This window comes from Rhinopithecus roxellana, chromosome 19 (assembly GCF_007565055.1).
Source record: "Rhinopithecus roxellana isolate Shanxi Qingling chromosome 19, ASM756505v1, whole genome shotgun sequence".
NCBI lineage: Eukaryota > Metazoa > Chordata > Mammalia > Primates > Cercopithecidae > Rhinopithecus > Rhinopithecus roxellana.
Window position 1 is genome coordinate 42,885,337 of NC_044567.1, and position 14,307 is coordinate 42,899,643.

Here is a 14,307-nt window from a genome sequence, read left to right on the forward strand (position 1 = left end):
CTAGTCTAGGCCCGCGGTTAAGTCAATGCAACCCGAGACCCGGCTGCCCGTTGTCATGGGGACGGAAAGCTATGATGTCACCACCGTCCGGGTGGGTGTGCTGGGGTTCACCCTCCCATTTCCCCAAGACCCCCTGCCAGGACACGGGCGGAGGCGGGAGAGAAAATCAAAAAGCCTCGCTCCTTCCCCTTAGCATCTCTCTCCCGCCGGGTTCAGGAAGTGGATGGCTGCCCCCGCTCTTGTCCGCACTGGTGCACCTGCGTGCACGCGTGGGTACACAGCAGGGCCGAGCTTCGCGCGTGTGCCGCTCACATTAGTGTACCCCTAAGAACTTCGCTTGAACTCTGCCCTGCCCTTATCTCCGAGAAAGTCAAGTAAGCCCGGTTCGGCCTGTCCCAAACCGGCAGGGGCCCCTCAGCCCACACGTGCGCGCTGGATCCGGGCTCTGGGGCCTCTGTTCCCAGGGCTCCGCCCAGATCTGCTGGGCCCCGCCCCCCGGCTGCGCGGGTGGGAGGCGGGGCCGGGGGGGCGAGGCCGCCAGGCTGGGGGCGGGGCGGAGGGGGGGCCGCGGCCCCGGGGCGGGGGCTCGGCGCGGGCCCGCGCGATGCCGGTGTTGGCGGCCCGAGCGGCTGCAGCTGCAGCGGCGGGGGAGGCGGCGGCAGAGGCGGCGGCGGGGCCCGGGACGGGGGTGGCGTGGGGGACAGGCGCGTAGCCGGGACCATGGAGGGGCAGAGCGGCCGCTGCAAGATCGTGGTGGTGGGAGACGCAGAGTGCGGCAAGACGGCGCTGCTGCAGGTGTTCGCCAAGGACGCCTATCCCGGGGTGAGGGACCTGCGTCTTGGGAGGGGGGCGCTAAGGCTGCTGCGGGATGGGTGACAGGGGCCCTGGGGACGGATGGGAACGGGTACTCGGGTAACCAGGGACAAGATACAGGGGCTCGGAGGACGGGGGGAGGCCTTGAAGGCTCGGGAAGGACTGCAGAGGATTGGGGTGAGAGGAATTAGGGAGCAGGGTGAGATGGATGGGGTTTGGGAGAACCAGAGCTTCCGGGAGGGAGGGTGAGGGGAATGTCGGAGGTCCTGGGCAATGGAGAAGGGAAGAACTAGGGGGCTGAAGGGACCAGGAGGAGGTCTGGGAGCCTAGCAGAGATTCTACGGGGGGCAGGAGCTCCCGGGATCTCCCCTTTGCCCAATCCCAGACCAACTTGTGTCCAGGGGCTGGGCTGGACGGGGTGTGGGAGTGAGGAGGGTATTTATCTGGGGTGAGGACTTGGAGAGAGGATCTCATCTGGATCCATCCGTGTCTGCAGAGTTATGTCCCCACCGTGTTTGAGAACTACACCGCGAGCTTTGAGATCGACAAGCGCCGCATTGAGCTCAACATGTGGGACACTTCAGGTAGCCAAGTCCCTGAGGGTCACCCTGACTTCCAAGGCGGCCCACTCTGTCCCCTCCCTTGGCTAGACCCTTAGGTTCCAGGTCAGCCCAGCCCATCCATCCAATTCCAACAGGAAGGAAAAATCAATTTTCCTCTTAAAGCCAGGGAAACTGAGGCAGAACTTGCAGAGCCTGACAGAAACCATGTCCTAAAGGAGAAAGCCTAGCATCTGAGCCCTTCAGCTGGGTTCTGCCTACCTGGGAAAGTTGGGAAGGAATGGCTTTTAATTTGGAACATGTTTCTTCCGAGATAAGACTGTTTAGAAAAGACATTCAGAGGCCGGGTGCGGTGGCTCACACCTATAATCCTCGTACTTTGGGAGGCCTGGGTGGGCAGATCACCTGAGGTCAGGAGTTCGAGACCAGCCTGGTCAACATGGTTGAAACCCCGTCTCTACTAAAAATACAAACATTAGTTGGGCATGTGGCACGTGCCTGTAATCTTAGCTGCCGGGAGGCCGAGGCAAGAGAATCGCTGGAACCTGGGAGGGGGAGGCTGCAGTGAACCGAGATCATGCCACTGCATTCCAACTGGAGCAAAAGAGCAAGACTCCGTCTCAAAAAATAAAAAAGAGAAAAGACATTTAGAATGTCTTGAGTGAGGAGTGGTCAGGGGGCTGTTTCTCTTCATTGAACTAGAGAAATCTGAGGTCAAGTCCCAGGAGAATGGGAGAGTGCTTTCCTGCCACTGCTGTTTTCCTCCTCCCGACATAAGGAGGGTTTTTATTTATTTTTATTTTTGAGACGGAGTCTCGCTCTGTCGCCCAGGCTGGAGTGCAGTGGCTGGATCTCAACTCACTGCAAGCTCCGCTTCCCAGGTTTATGCCATTCTCCTGCCTCAGGCTCCCGAGTAGCTGGGACTACAGGTGCCCGCCACGACGCCTGGCTAGTATTTTGTATTTTTTTTTTTTTTTTTTTTTTTTGAGACGGAGTCTCGCTCTGTCGCCCAGGCTGGAGTGCAGTGGCCAGATCTCAGCTCACTGCAAGCTCCGCCTCCCGGGTTTACGCCATTCTCCCGCCTCAGCCTCCCGAGTAGCTGGGACTACAGGCGCCCGCCACCTCGCCCGGCTAGTTTTTTGTATTTTTTAGTAGAGACGGGGTTTCACCGTGTTAGCCAGGATGGTCTCGATCTCCTCACCTCGTGATCCGCCCGTCTCGGCCTCCCAAAGTGCTGGGATTACAGGCTTGAGCCACCGCGCCCGGCCGTATTTTGTATTTTTTAGTAGAGACGGGGTTTCACCGTGTTAGCCAGGATGGTCTCGATCTCCTGACCTCGTGATCCGCCCGTCTCGGCCTCCCAAAGTGCTGGGTTTACAGGCTTGAGCCACCGCACCCAGCCGAGTTTTTCTTTTCTTTTTTTTTTTTGAGGCGGAGTCTCACTGTCTCCCTGGAGTGCAGTGACCGGATCTCGGCTTACTGCAAGCTCGGCTTCCCAGGTTTACGCCATTCTCCTGCCTCAGCCTCCCGAGTAGCTGGGACTACAGGTGCCCGCCACCTCGCCCGGCTAGTTTTTTTGCATTTTTTAGTAGAGACGGGGTTTCACCGTGTTTTGTTAGCCAGGATGGTCTCGATCTCCTGACCTCGTGATCCGCCCGTCTCGGCCTCCAAAAGTGCCGGGATTACAGGCTTGAGCCACCGCGCCTGGCCCCCAGCCGGGTTTTTTACCAGAGTTCCCTTCGGGGCTTTAGACTGCCAAAGCCCAGAAAGTACATGCAACATTTTATGAGAATGACTATAGATTTCATGAGCTTTTCAAAGGGGTCCAAACCTTAGTCAAGAATAAAAATTATTCCTTTTTAAACCCCTAGGGAAGCAGAGAGCCGTTTCCCACCATTTGACTCCCCTTCTGCCCACTGCCCCACTTGGGAAGCCCAGACTCCATGATGGGTATTAATGATGGGTATTAATGATGGGTATGAATGGTTGCTCTTTTTCATTCTCTGCTCCCGCCATCCTTTGACCAGGATCTGTAAGGTCTCCCATTCCCTTCCAGGCCTCCCATGCACTCAGGCCCCTCATGCTCTGTCTTCCTTCAGGTTCCTCTTACTATGATAATGTCCGGCCTCTGGCCTATCCTGATTCTGATGCTGTGCTCATCTGCTTCGACATTAGCCGACCAGAAACACTGGACAGTGTTCTCAAGAAGGTGGGAGCCTGGGGAAATAGAGCAGCTAGACTGAGACGGACCAGACCCCATGGTCCTGACATAAAATGGGCCAGGAGGAGGGAGTGATAGCTGGGGTATGGCCATCAGCTGGTTAGCGAGTGAAGCTCTCATCCCTGCCAACCCTGCCTCCAGCCCCCATCCCTCCCAGCCACCCGCTTCCTGAAAGTCCTGAGCTGGATACAGCAGCTAGGGGAGGTAGGGGAGTGAAGGGAGAAACACTCACAGGATTCTTTCTCTGCTCTTCCAACTCCTTGGCAGTGGGAGCCCCAGATGGAGGGGATGGGATGTGAAGGCTGATCCTGGAGCTCAGGAAAGCCCTGTGGCCTCCTCTCCAGGCCCCAATTTCCATGAGAAAAGCCAGTGGTGAATGGACAGAAGTCAGCTAGGGCAGCCCCAGTTCCCAGGTGGGGGAGGGGAGGGTGGGATAAATTTGTTCCCAGGAGACAGTATGGGAAAGGCGAGTGGGAATGGGAAGGTTCCAGGCGGCAGATCCTTCATAGCCACTGAGGGAGAAGAGTCCGCAGGCCCACGCCAGCCCTCTCGTCTCCTCTACTTCTCTCTCACCCCATCCTGTTCTCAACCCAAGCCTAGCATTCTCATCTCTTCCTTGTATGGGAGAGTTCTGAGGGATACATGGTTTCCGCATGCTGTGAGAAAGAGAGGGCACACTGCTGGCATGGTGAGCAAAGGCTCACCCTGTGCTTCCCTCCACCCCTCCACAATTCTCTTTTCTTCTCCTACATAGTGGCAAGGAGAGACTCAAGAGTTTTGCCCCAATGCCAAGGTTGTGCTGGTTGGCTGTAAACTGGACATGCGGACCGACCTGGCCACACTGAGGGAGCTGTCCAAGCAGAGGCTTATCCCTGTTACACATGAGCAGGTGCGACCCTTGACCTCTGACCTCATCCCAGCCTAGACCTGTCACCTCTGCACCTTCAGTCTCTGATTTGAAAACACCTTACCTGGCTCATCCTTTGTTCTGGCCTGTGACCTCTGACCTGATCCCTTGACTCTCCCCAGCCCTCACATTCAACTCCAGCCCTCACATTCAACCCCAGCCCTCAGCCTCCATGCCCCTTTCTAAGCTGCAGGCTAACACCTATAACTTTCTTCCATGCACTCCTTCCTTTTCCAGGGCACTGTGCTGGCCAAGCAGGTGGGGGCTGTGTCCTACGTTGAGTGCTCCTCCAGGTCCTCTGAGCGCAGCGTCAGGGATGTCTTCCATGTGGCCACAGTGGCCTCCCTTGGCCGTGGCCATAGGCAGCTGCGCCGAACTGACTCACGCCGGGGAATGCAGCGATCCACTCAGCTGTCAGGACGGCCAGACCGGGGGAATGAGGGCGAGATACACAAGGATCGAGCCAAGAGCTGCAACCTCATGTGAGGGGCTAGGAGAGGGCAGAGTGTGAAGAGGGGTGGTGAGGGACACAATTGTTCCCCTGCCTGTGCCCAGGCTTTCTGACCTCCTGAGCCTGGCTGGGAAGTCAGGGCAGGCAGAGCAAGCAATTCTTCTGGGCAGGGGAGCTGGAGGGCAGAAGGGTATCATCATTTCTCATCTCCTCCTCCCTCCTCTTCTCCAGTGGATATTGAGGGAGCTAACAGGGCTAGCATCTGGGGCATGAACTGAGATGGGGCAGGTGGGGATTAGGGAAGCTGCTATCAAATAGTGACCTTGGTGGAGTCTCCTATGTGAAGAGTACCCTCCCTCTCCACCCCCAGTCCCCATATCCTGGTTCTGGCCCAAGGAAAATGTACATTCTACGACCTTCTCTTTTCCTCTCCTCTCACTTCTGCAGCTATTCTCACACACCTAACCTCTAGGCAACATGCACTAAATTCAAAAGCAAGGGGAAGCCCTTCCTCCACCATCAGTCCACCAGCCCTAGAACCTCCCTTGCCTCTACAGTCACCCAATAAAGCCCAAGTCCATGGAAAACGGCTGTGGCTTTAGTTTTGTTGCTTTTTAAAAAAATCAATCTACCAATCTCTAGCAGTAAGAGGGAAAGTTAGACCTCAGCCGAGGAACTTTCCATGTCTGCAGATAGAACAGAGGACAAAGCCATAGGTTGGATCAGAAGTGTCCTTTTAGGAGTCAGAGTTGGGAGAAGGAGACATCCTGGGACTATTCATCCCAGTTAATAAAGTGGGCAATTCTCAGGCCATTAGGGGATTTTAGAGCAGACTGACATGCAATTAGTCAGCATTTCTCAGCCCAGCCAGGCCTGCTGCTAGTGTGGGAGGGGTCCTGCTCACCATCTGTACCCCTGGCTTGGAGTCTGCTGGTGCCCTGGGGGTTGTGAGGGTAAGGAGGCATCAAAAACCTCCACATCACAGAAGCTACCCCTATACAGCGTGAAGTTTCCTAAGGGGTCAGTAGTTTGATTCTGGGGTCTTCTTAGAGGCTCAGGCCAGGGACCTTTCTCTCCTTCCATGCTGAGTTCCTTGATGACTACTAGGGAAGCATCAGCTGTTAGAGTCACCCCTACCGTCCCTTCAAGGAAAGATGATGGAGAGGACGGCCGAGCGCCTGTTGTCAGGAAAGACAGTGCTGGTCTGTTTTCTCGGGAGTCTGGTTTCAGATTGTCCTGTATCCCCTCCCTGGCTCTGGTCCCACTGGCCTCTTTTCGGTGACATTCTCCCCCAGGAACCATCCCTGGCCCTTCCCTCCCCGAGCCCCAGCCCCAGCCAGTTCTCCCAGACACACTGGAAGAGAACACTGACCTTACCCAACTGTCTGCTGGGATCCCACCCAAATTTATAGCCCATTCCTCCCTCTTCATTCATTCAGCAAGTATGTATTGAACACCAACTGTGTGCCATACACTGGCTTGGGAGATTGCAAGGACCAGTCTCTAAGCTTCTGGAGGCCAACCCAGTGTGGAAGAGAGGTACCCCAGGTGTGAGGGTGCCACGACTGAGGGATATTTGTACATGTACAGGGTGCTATGGGAGCTCCTTGCAGCCTGAGAAGCCAGTCCTGTTAGCCAGGTCCTGAGGGTTGAAGAGGAGTTTGCCAGGCAGGGAAGGGGTAGGAAAGGCACTCTGGGCAGAGGATACAGCATGTGTAAACACGTGGAGATGAGAACGAGCATAGCACTGTTGGGGCTCCCATGGCAGGGAGAATAGAAGACAAGGCTAGGAAGGTACCCTGAGGCTACTGCAGGGTCCACAGAGGAACCAGGATTTCATTCTGAGGATGAATGAAATCATCCTCAGAGGATGAAGCCACCAGGAATTTCAGGCAGAGAGTGAAGTGATCAGAGTTGTTTTTTGGATAGATGGTTATCTGGATGAGGTATTTGGGGCTGGGAGACTTGGCTCTGAGATGTGTCATTTTTATTTTTATTTTTTTGAGACGGAGTCTTGCTCTGTCGCCCGGGCTGGAGTGCAGTGGCCGGATCTCAGCTCACTGCAAGCTCCGCCTCCCGGGTTTACGCCATTCTCCTGCCTCAGCCTCCAGAGTAGCTGGGACTACAGGTGCCCGCCACCACGCCCGGCTAGTATTTTGTATTTTTTAGTAGAGACGGGGTTTCACCATGTTAGCCAGGATGGTCTCGATCTCCTGACCTCATGATCCACCCGTCTCAGCCTCCCAAAGTGCTGGGATTACAGGCTTGAGCCACTGCGCCCGGCTGAGATGTGTCATTTAAAATAGCTTGTCAGCAGTGGCTCACACCTATAATCCCAGCCAAGATTCCTCCTTTGGGAGGCCAAGCTGGGAGGATCGCTTGAGGCCAGGAGTTCGAGACTGCAGTGAGCTATGATCATGCCATTGTCTTCCAGCCTGAGTGTCAGAGTGAGACCCTGTCTCTAAAAATAAAAACAAAAAAATGAAAAATAAAAAATAGCTTCTCTTTTCTTTTTTTTTATTTTTTTTATTTTTATTTTTTGAGACGGAGTCTCGCTCTGTCGCCCAGGCTGGAGTGCAGTGGCCGGATCTCAGCTCACTGCAAGCTCCGCCTCCCGGGTTTACGCCATTCTCCTGCCTCAGCCTCCCGAGTAGCTGGGACTACAGGCGCCCGCCACCTCGCCCGGCTAGTTTTTTGTATTTTTTAGTAGAGACGGGGTTTCACCGTGTTAGCCAGGATGGTCTCGATCTCCTGAGCTTGTGATCCGCCCGTCTCGGCCTCCCAAAGTGCTGGGATTACAGGCTTGAGCCACCGCGCCCGGCCTGCTTCTCTTTTCCCTTATGCCAGGTTCCAGTATTGAGAGACAAGAAATTCCCACCTACCACTCCCTGGCTCATCAGATACCCCTATCCCAACCTCTCCTATGGGACTAGTTCATCTCAGCCCGTCTCAAAGATTCTAGGATAACTTCAATGGCATTTGAAATTATCTAAGTGCCCCTCAAACTGAGACCTGGTTAGGGACTGACTCAAGGACCCTGAGTCCTCGGCTAAGGGTACAGGAGAGGGCAGGGGCTCCAGGCCCAGCTAGGTGGATTTCCATCTGTCTCTGAGGACTGACCCTTTCCCCACAAGGACCTGCCATAAAAATCGACTTGTGATTTTTAGCTGAGTGGCTTCTCTTTTCCACTTTGGACTTCTCAGTGCATAGCACGTTCAAGCCTGCAATCACCAAAGTGTAGAATGTGGAGTGTTTGTGCCCCCTCTTTCCTCTAACCTCCATCTCCTGCCATGTGAGCTCAGGGAATGCAAACATAATTAGAATGATCAGTCAGCTGGAGGAACCCCCAAAATTTAATACCTTTTCAATACTACCAGGAATGGATTTTTGGTCCCTTTCTGCAGGTCTGGATTGCCAGATGTTTTGTTTCTGGGGAGGAGGGCTCTGGGCTGAGGAGCTCAGTGGGTGGGAGGAGGGAATGGGATTGTTCCTGATCCTCAAAGGCCTCTGTAGGCTGAAGGGAGGAGACCTTATTCCCTTCCCCACCCCAGATGCAGGAGTCACTCAGCTTTCTTCTCTGCAGCTGTTTCCCTCACCAACTAGACTGGTTTGGGAAACAATGTAGCCTCGTTAAACATTTAATGAAATAAACAACTAATCACACTGTGATGGCTGCCAGTGTTTCTGTTTTTTTTTTTTTCTTCTTCTTCTTTTTTTTGAGACAGAGTTTCGCTCTGTCATTCAGGCTGGAGTGCAGTGGCACCATCTCAGCTCACTGCAACTTCCGCTTACCAGGTTCAGGCGATTCTTCTGCCTCAGCCTCCTGAGTAGCTGGAACTACAGGTGCGTGCCACCACACGCAGCTAATTTTAGGTTTTTTTTTTTTTTTTTTTTTTTTTTTTGAGACGGAATTTCACTCTTACTGCCCAGGCTGGAGTGCACTGGCGTGATCTCGGCTCACGGCAACCTTGCCTTCTGGGTTCAAGCAATTCTCCTGTCTCAGCCTCCCGAAATAGCTGGGATTACAGCCATGTGCCACCATGCCCGGCGAATTTTGTATTTTTAGTAGAGATGGGGTTCTCCGTGTTGGTCAGGCTGGTCTTGAACTCCCGACCTCAGATGATCCACCTGCCTTGGCCTCCCAAAGTGCTGGGATTACAGGCGTGAGCCACCGTGCCCAGCCATTTTTGTATTTTTAGTAGAGACGGGGTTTCACCATATTGGCCAGGATGATCTCGATCTCTTGACTTCAGGATCCACCTGCTTGAGTCTCCCAAAGTGCTGGTATTACAGGCGTGAGCCACCGCGCCTGGCCTAATTTTTGTATTTTTAGTAGAGACGGGGTTTCACCATGTCAGCCAGGATGGTCTCAATCTCCTGACCTCGTGATCTGCCCTCCTCGGCCTCCCAAAGTGCTGGGATTACAGGCCTGAGCCACTGCGCCCCGCCCTGGTGTTTCTTAACCTAGGCAATAAGCCTGCCTGGGAGGGAGGAGGGGGGACAGTGTGGATGGGAAGAAAGGACTCAATCAAACTCCTGAAACACTTCAGCTGACAAGGGTCCTCCCCTTGTGACTCTGGCCCTCCCAGTAGGGACAGTCATGGGAAGAGCTTCAGATTCGGAGGCAGAAGTCCCGGGGCCTGGGTTGAGCTCTGCTGCTTCTTCCCTGGGGAGTCTTTGGTGAGGCGCAGCACCTCTGTAAACCTCAGTTTTTGCGCCTAGAAAAGGGGGCGGATCACTACATCTTCCTCATTGTGTTGCTGAGCTGATGTCAACTTTTATTCTTTACAACCACGACACCAAGGCTTAAGTGCTTCTAAACCGGGCCTGAGGGAGTCGGGAAAGGCTTCTTAGAGGGGTATTTTGTGCTGGGACTGGAAGGCTAGAGGAAGACAGAAGACAGGAAGCAGGAGGTGGTTATGTCTTGTTCCCACACCTATCCTGGGCCTGAAGAGAGCTTTAGTGACTCCTCCAAAGATTGAGGTCCCTTGGTCTCCATTTTTCTGAACTCTTACTACTTTTTCTGCAGTCTCTGGGTGAGGACTTCATGTTGCCATAGTGACCCTCTCCCTGCTTCAGATGCACTCAGACTTGTCCTACAGGCTGAGGAAGGTGTGGGGGAAGGGGTCATGTTCTTGAGATGCCCAGTGGGGCAGGCACTCTTGGCACAGCTCTCTCCCCCGACTCCACATTCTCTTCCCCAGGAAAGGGTTTAGCGTTTTGTTCTCTGTTCTACACAAGGCAGCTCCTCTCCTGCTTCCTTCCTTTCAGCCGGGTTCTCAGATCTCCCTCCATCTGTCTGGTCAATCCCTTACTTGCTGTCCTCAAGGCTGTGAGTGAGGGTCAGAGAGTGGGGAGGCTCCAGGTCAGGAAGTGTGGGATGATTCCCGAGTAGCTACCCGCTAGCAGCCGAGAGACAAGAGAGTCATGTACACTAGTGCCCCTCCCCACAAGAAAATGCCTCTGCTATTGACTCCTAAATAACAGATGTCTGTCTGCATATTAATGAGATTGGACGAATAATTGGTGAGTTTTTCATTCAGTGTCAGAATGAACCGGGAGGCCTTATGTTCATGCACACAGACACCCACTCACCCCTGACTCTCCCCTTCCCCCACAGCACAATGAAACAGACACAGACGCCAGCAGGCTTGACCCATGAAGGGGAGGGGCAGACGGGGAACCACCGGGAGGGGTGTTAGCAGGAGGGAGACCCCCATGGTTGGTCTGGGTTGGTCAGGTTTCTCTCTTGATCACTGCCTCCCCATCTCCCCAGGGGCAAAAGCTTGCATTTGTGAGATTTCGCCACCCTGCAGAAGGGGCTCAGAGGAGGAGGGGCTCTGGTGGGAGGCAGTTGCTGCCTAGAGGAGAGTAACAAAACAGTGGTCTCCTTCAGCGACTTTGTGCCTCACTTGAGTCTGGAATCAATGAGCCCCTTACCCTGCGTTAGACCCTGTGCCAGGGTGTGAGATGGAAGAACAGAGGTTTTGGAGTCAGGTAACTACAATTTGCTAGCTGGGTGCCCTTGCACAAGTTACTTAACCTCTCTGAGCCTCACCCTTTTTGTCTCTAAGAACACCTACCTTGCAAGATTGAAAGGATGAAATGAGATAAAGTGTGTTATGTGTCTGTCTTAGTGACTGGTTTATAATAGGCCCCAACACATATTTTTGTGTCCCAACCTATCCCCAAAACAAACCAAGACACTTGCTAAATTGCTGCCTCTCATGCCAGACCCACCTTTGTTAGGGAAGGGGTTAATTAGAAGTCTAGTAATTATCCTAGCTGCCTGGAAACCAAGAGGAAAAGATACAGAGAGGAACAGAAACAGAGAAAAAGAAATAGACACAAGAGACAGAATGATGGAAACAAAGGCCCCGGGAACAGGAGACCACAGAGATGGGAATGGGAACATGGAGAAGGTATTGTGGGCAAACGAAGTGAACCTCAAATGACAGTTTAGAATCCAGGCCCGGTGCAGTGGCTCACACCTGTTATCCCAGCTATTCAGGAGGCTGAGGTGGGAGGATCATTTGAACCCAGGAGTTTGAGACCAGCCTGGGCAACATAGGGAAACACTGTTTCTAGAAAAAATAAAAGAAATAAAAATTAGCTAAGTGTGGTGGCACATACTTATAGTCCTAGCTACTCAGGAGGCTGCGGTGGGTGGATCACTTGAACCAGGAGTTTGAAGCTGTAGTGAGCAGTGATCACAACACTGCACTCCAACCTGGGTGACAGAGTGGAACCCCATCTCAAAACAAAACAAAACAAAAAAACAGTCCCAGTGCTGTGGCTCACACCTGTAATCCTAGCACTTTGGGAGGCCAAGGCTGGAGGATCACTTGAGCCCAGGAGTTCGAGACCAATGTGGGCAACACAGTGAGAGCTTGTCTCTATAAAAATTAGCCAGGTGTGGTGGCCCACAGAAAGTTGAGGTGGAGGGATCACTTGAGCCTGGGAGGTAGAGGTTGCAGTGAGCTGAGATTGTGCTACTGTACTACTTCAGCCTGCATGACCGAGCGAGACCTTGTCTCAAAGAAAAAGGATCCAGAGGTTAGAGTCTAAAATGCTTAGGTTTGCCATGTTCTTGCTGTTTGACCACAGCAAGTCTTACCCCCTCTCAGCACCTCAGTCTCTTCTTCTATAAAGTGAAGGGGTGATTTGCTCTCTAAGGTCCCTTCTCATTGTGTGAGAACAAGAGTCCCAGTGGCCTGGGAGCACAGGGGAGGGGACGCGGCTGCCCACCCTTCGACACTATTACCCATTGGTCATTTGTGCTCTGTCTCCTCTCTCCCTTGGTAAATGGATCTGCTGCGCCAGCAAACAACTGTCCATTGTGTCCTAATGAGGGACGAGCAGGGAAAACCAATCACTTATGATGCAAATGAGCCCACGGCTGCAGCCTCCTCACATTCACTGAGTGCTTCTCTTCTGCCCAGAGCCCAGCGCTGCCCCAGTTGGGCCTTTCTCCCTAGCCCCAGTTCCCATCTGGTCCTGGAGGAGGAGTGGGGAGGCCCAGACTGGCCTCCCCATTGTTGTTCATTGCACTCCCTGCAAGGAGTTTCAACCCTCAAATCCTCCGAGCCTGGCCCAGCTCCTCTCCCCACCCCAAAGGTGGCTCAGTTTGATTTTTTTAAAAAATCTATTGAAATTCACATAACATACAGTTAGCCATTTTAAAATATACAATTCAGGTGCATTTAGTGCATTCACAATGTTATGCAACCACCACCTCTGGACTCAGGTTTTATGCCCTCTGCCCATTCGATGCCCTACAGCCTTCAGCGGGACTGGGAAGCTGCTGAGGCCTCAGCAGAGCTGAGGACTAATGGAGGCTGGTGAATAGACTGAGAAAAGCCCAGAGCTGGCCTGAGGTGAAGAGGTGATCCCCACGCTTTAGGATGACGTTAGAAGGCTTAGGGTTTGGTGGGAGGGGGACGTCACTGCCTTAGCCAGCACAGACCTGTGGCCACATTGTAGAACATTATTTTATTTATTTATTTATTTTTTTGACATGGAGTTTTGCTCTTATTGCCTGGGCTTGAGTGTAATGGCATGATCTCAGCTCGCTGCTGTTATGCCCAGACCGTTTGTTCCCCGAAGAAGACCACCAGAGTCCAGAGTCAAAGCCAAGCGGCAAGGATCTTTTTTTTTTTTTTTTTTTTTTTGAGACGGGGCTGGAGTGCAGTGGCCAGATCTCAGCTCACTGCAAGCTCCGCCTCAGCCTCCGGAGCAGCTGGGACTACAGGCGCCCGCCATCTCGCCCGGCTAGATTTTTGTATTTTTAGTAGAGACGGGGTTTCACCATGTTAGCCAGGATGGTCTCGATCTCCTGACCTCGTGATCCGCCCATCTCGGCCTCCCAAAGTGCTGGGATTACAGGCTTGAGCCACCGCGCCCGGCCGCGGCAAGGATCTTTAATGCAAGTTCGAACTTGGTCCCTCCGTTCCACAACATACAAGAGGGCCCGGAACAATGTGTGCCCTTGCTTTTTATAGCTCGGGGGAAACAGGACTTGTCAGGTTACAGAGGAACAAGGCATTTCCCTAGGCTACAGCATTACAATTGGTTTACATGTTAATGTTAAGTTATGCTTTTAGCAGCCTTCTTATTGGTTCCTGCGCTTTCACAAACGGTTGTACTCAAGGCTATGATGTGTTTGTGTCGGGCCCAGGAAGTGGAGGCATTGCTCAAGGCTGTGATGTGTTTGTCAGGCCCAGGAAGTGGAGGCATATGGGGGGATGTGATGTGCTCAAGGCTGTGATGTGTTGAGGAATGTGTTCTTTCAGCTGCAACCTCCAGCTCCCGGGTTCAAGTGATTCTCTAGCCTCAGCCTCCTGAGTAGCTGGGATTACAGGTGCACGCCACCATGCCTGGCTAACTTTCTATTTTTAGTAGAGATGGGGTTTCACCATGTTGACCAGGCTGGTCTTGAACTTCTGACCTTAGGTGATTGGCCTCCCAAAGTGCTGGGATTACACGCATGAGCCACCGCGCCCGGCCCCAGTACATTCTTGCATTCGTGAATTTCCATGGGAATTTTTTTTTCCATCTTAATTTCTCAGGCATTAGAAACCAGAAGTGGCTTCTGTACAGATCTTGGTTTCCATAGCTTTCAGAGCTTCTGTGGGCTTGGGGATGATCCCGTCGGCAGGCTTCTCACTTTAGCAGCTGCAGAAGGCCCTGAGACAGCCCCACAGTCCTTTGCCTCCAGGAAAGACCTCCTGCCACCTAGAACCCTAGGGACAATCCTAGACTTTCTACCTAATGTGTACTAGCTTATTCCAGAGTCATATAGCCTAACAGCTGGGAAGAGCCTCCTAAGTTGAGTTTCTCTTGCTAATACACTGTC

General features: G+C 53.2%; 1 protein-coding gene across 1 annotated transcript; it reads left to right on the forward strand.

The window, feature by feature from the left end:
• The first annotated feature begins 586 nt into the window (after positions 1-586).
• RND2 (Rho family GTPase 2) lies at positions 587-5,541 on the forward strand. Its single transcript, XM_010385641.2, has 5 exons — positions 587-822; positions 1,310-1,397; positions 3,473-3,582; positions 4,349-4,483; positions 4,739-5,541. The coding sequence occupies exons 1-5, from the start codon at positions 721-723 to the stop codon at positions 4,985-4,987; spliced, it is 684 nt and encodes a 227-aa protein (XP_010383943.1). The 5' UTR covers positions 587-720; the 3' UTR covers positions 4,988-5,541.
• Positions 5,542-14,307: the final 8,766 nt, after the last annotated feature.

Coding starts and splice junctions, on each gene's coding strand:
- RND2 (XM_010385641.2), top strand. CDS start 721: ATGGAGGGGCAGAGCGGCCGCTGCAAGATCGTGGTGGTGGGAGACGCA. Junction 3,583..4,348: donor TGGACAGTGTTCTCAAGAAG/GTGGGAGCCTGG, acceptor TCTCCTACATAG/TGGCAAGGAGAGACTCAAGA. Junction 4,484..4,738: donor TCCCTGTTACACATGAGCAG/GTGCGACCCTTG, acceptor TTCCTTTTCCAG/GGCACTGTGCTGGCCAAGCA.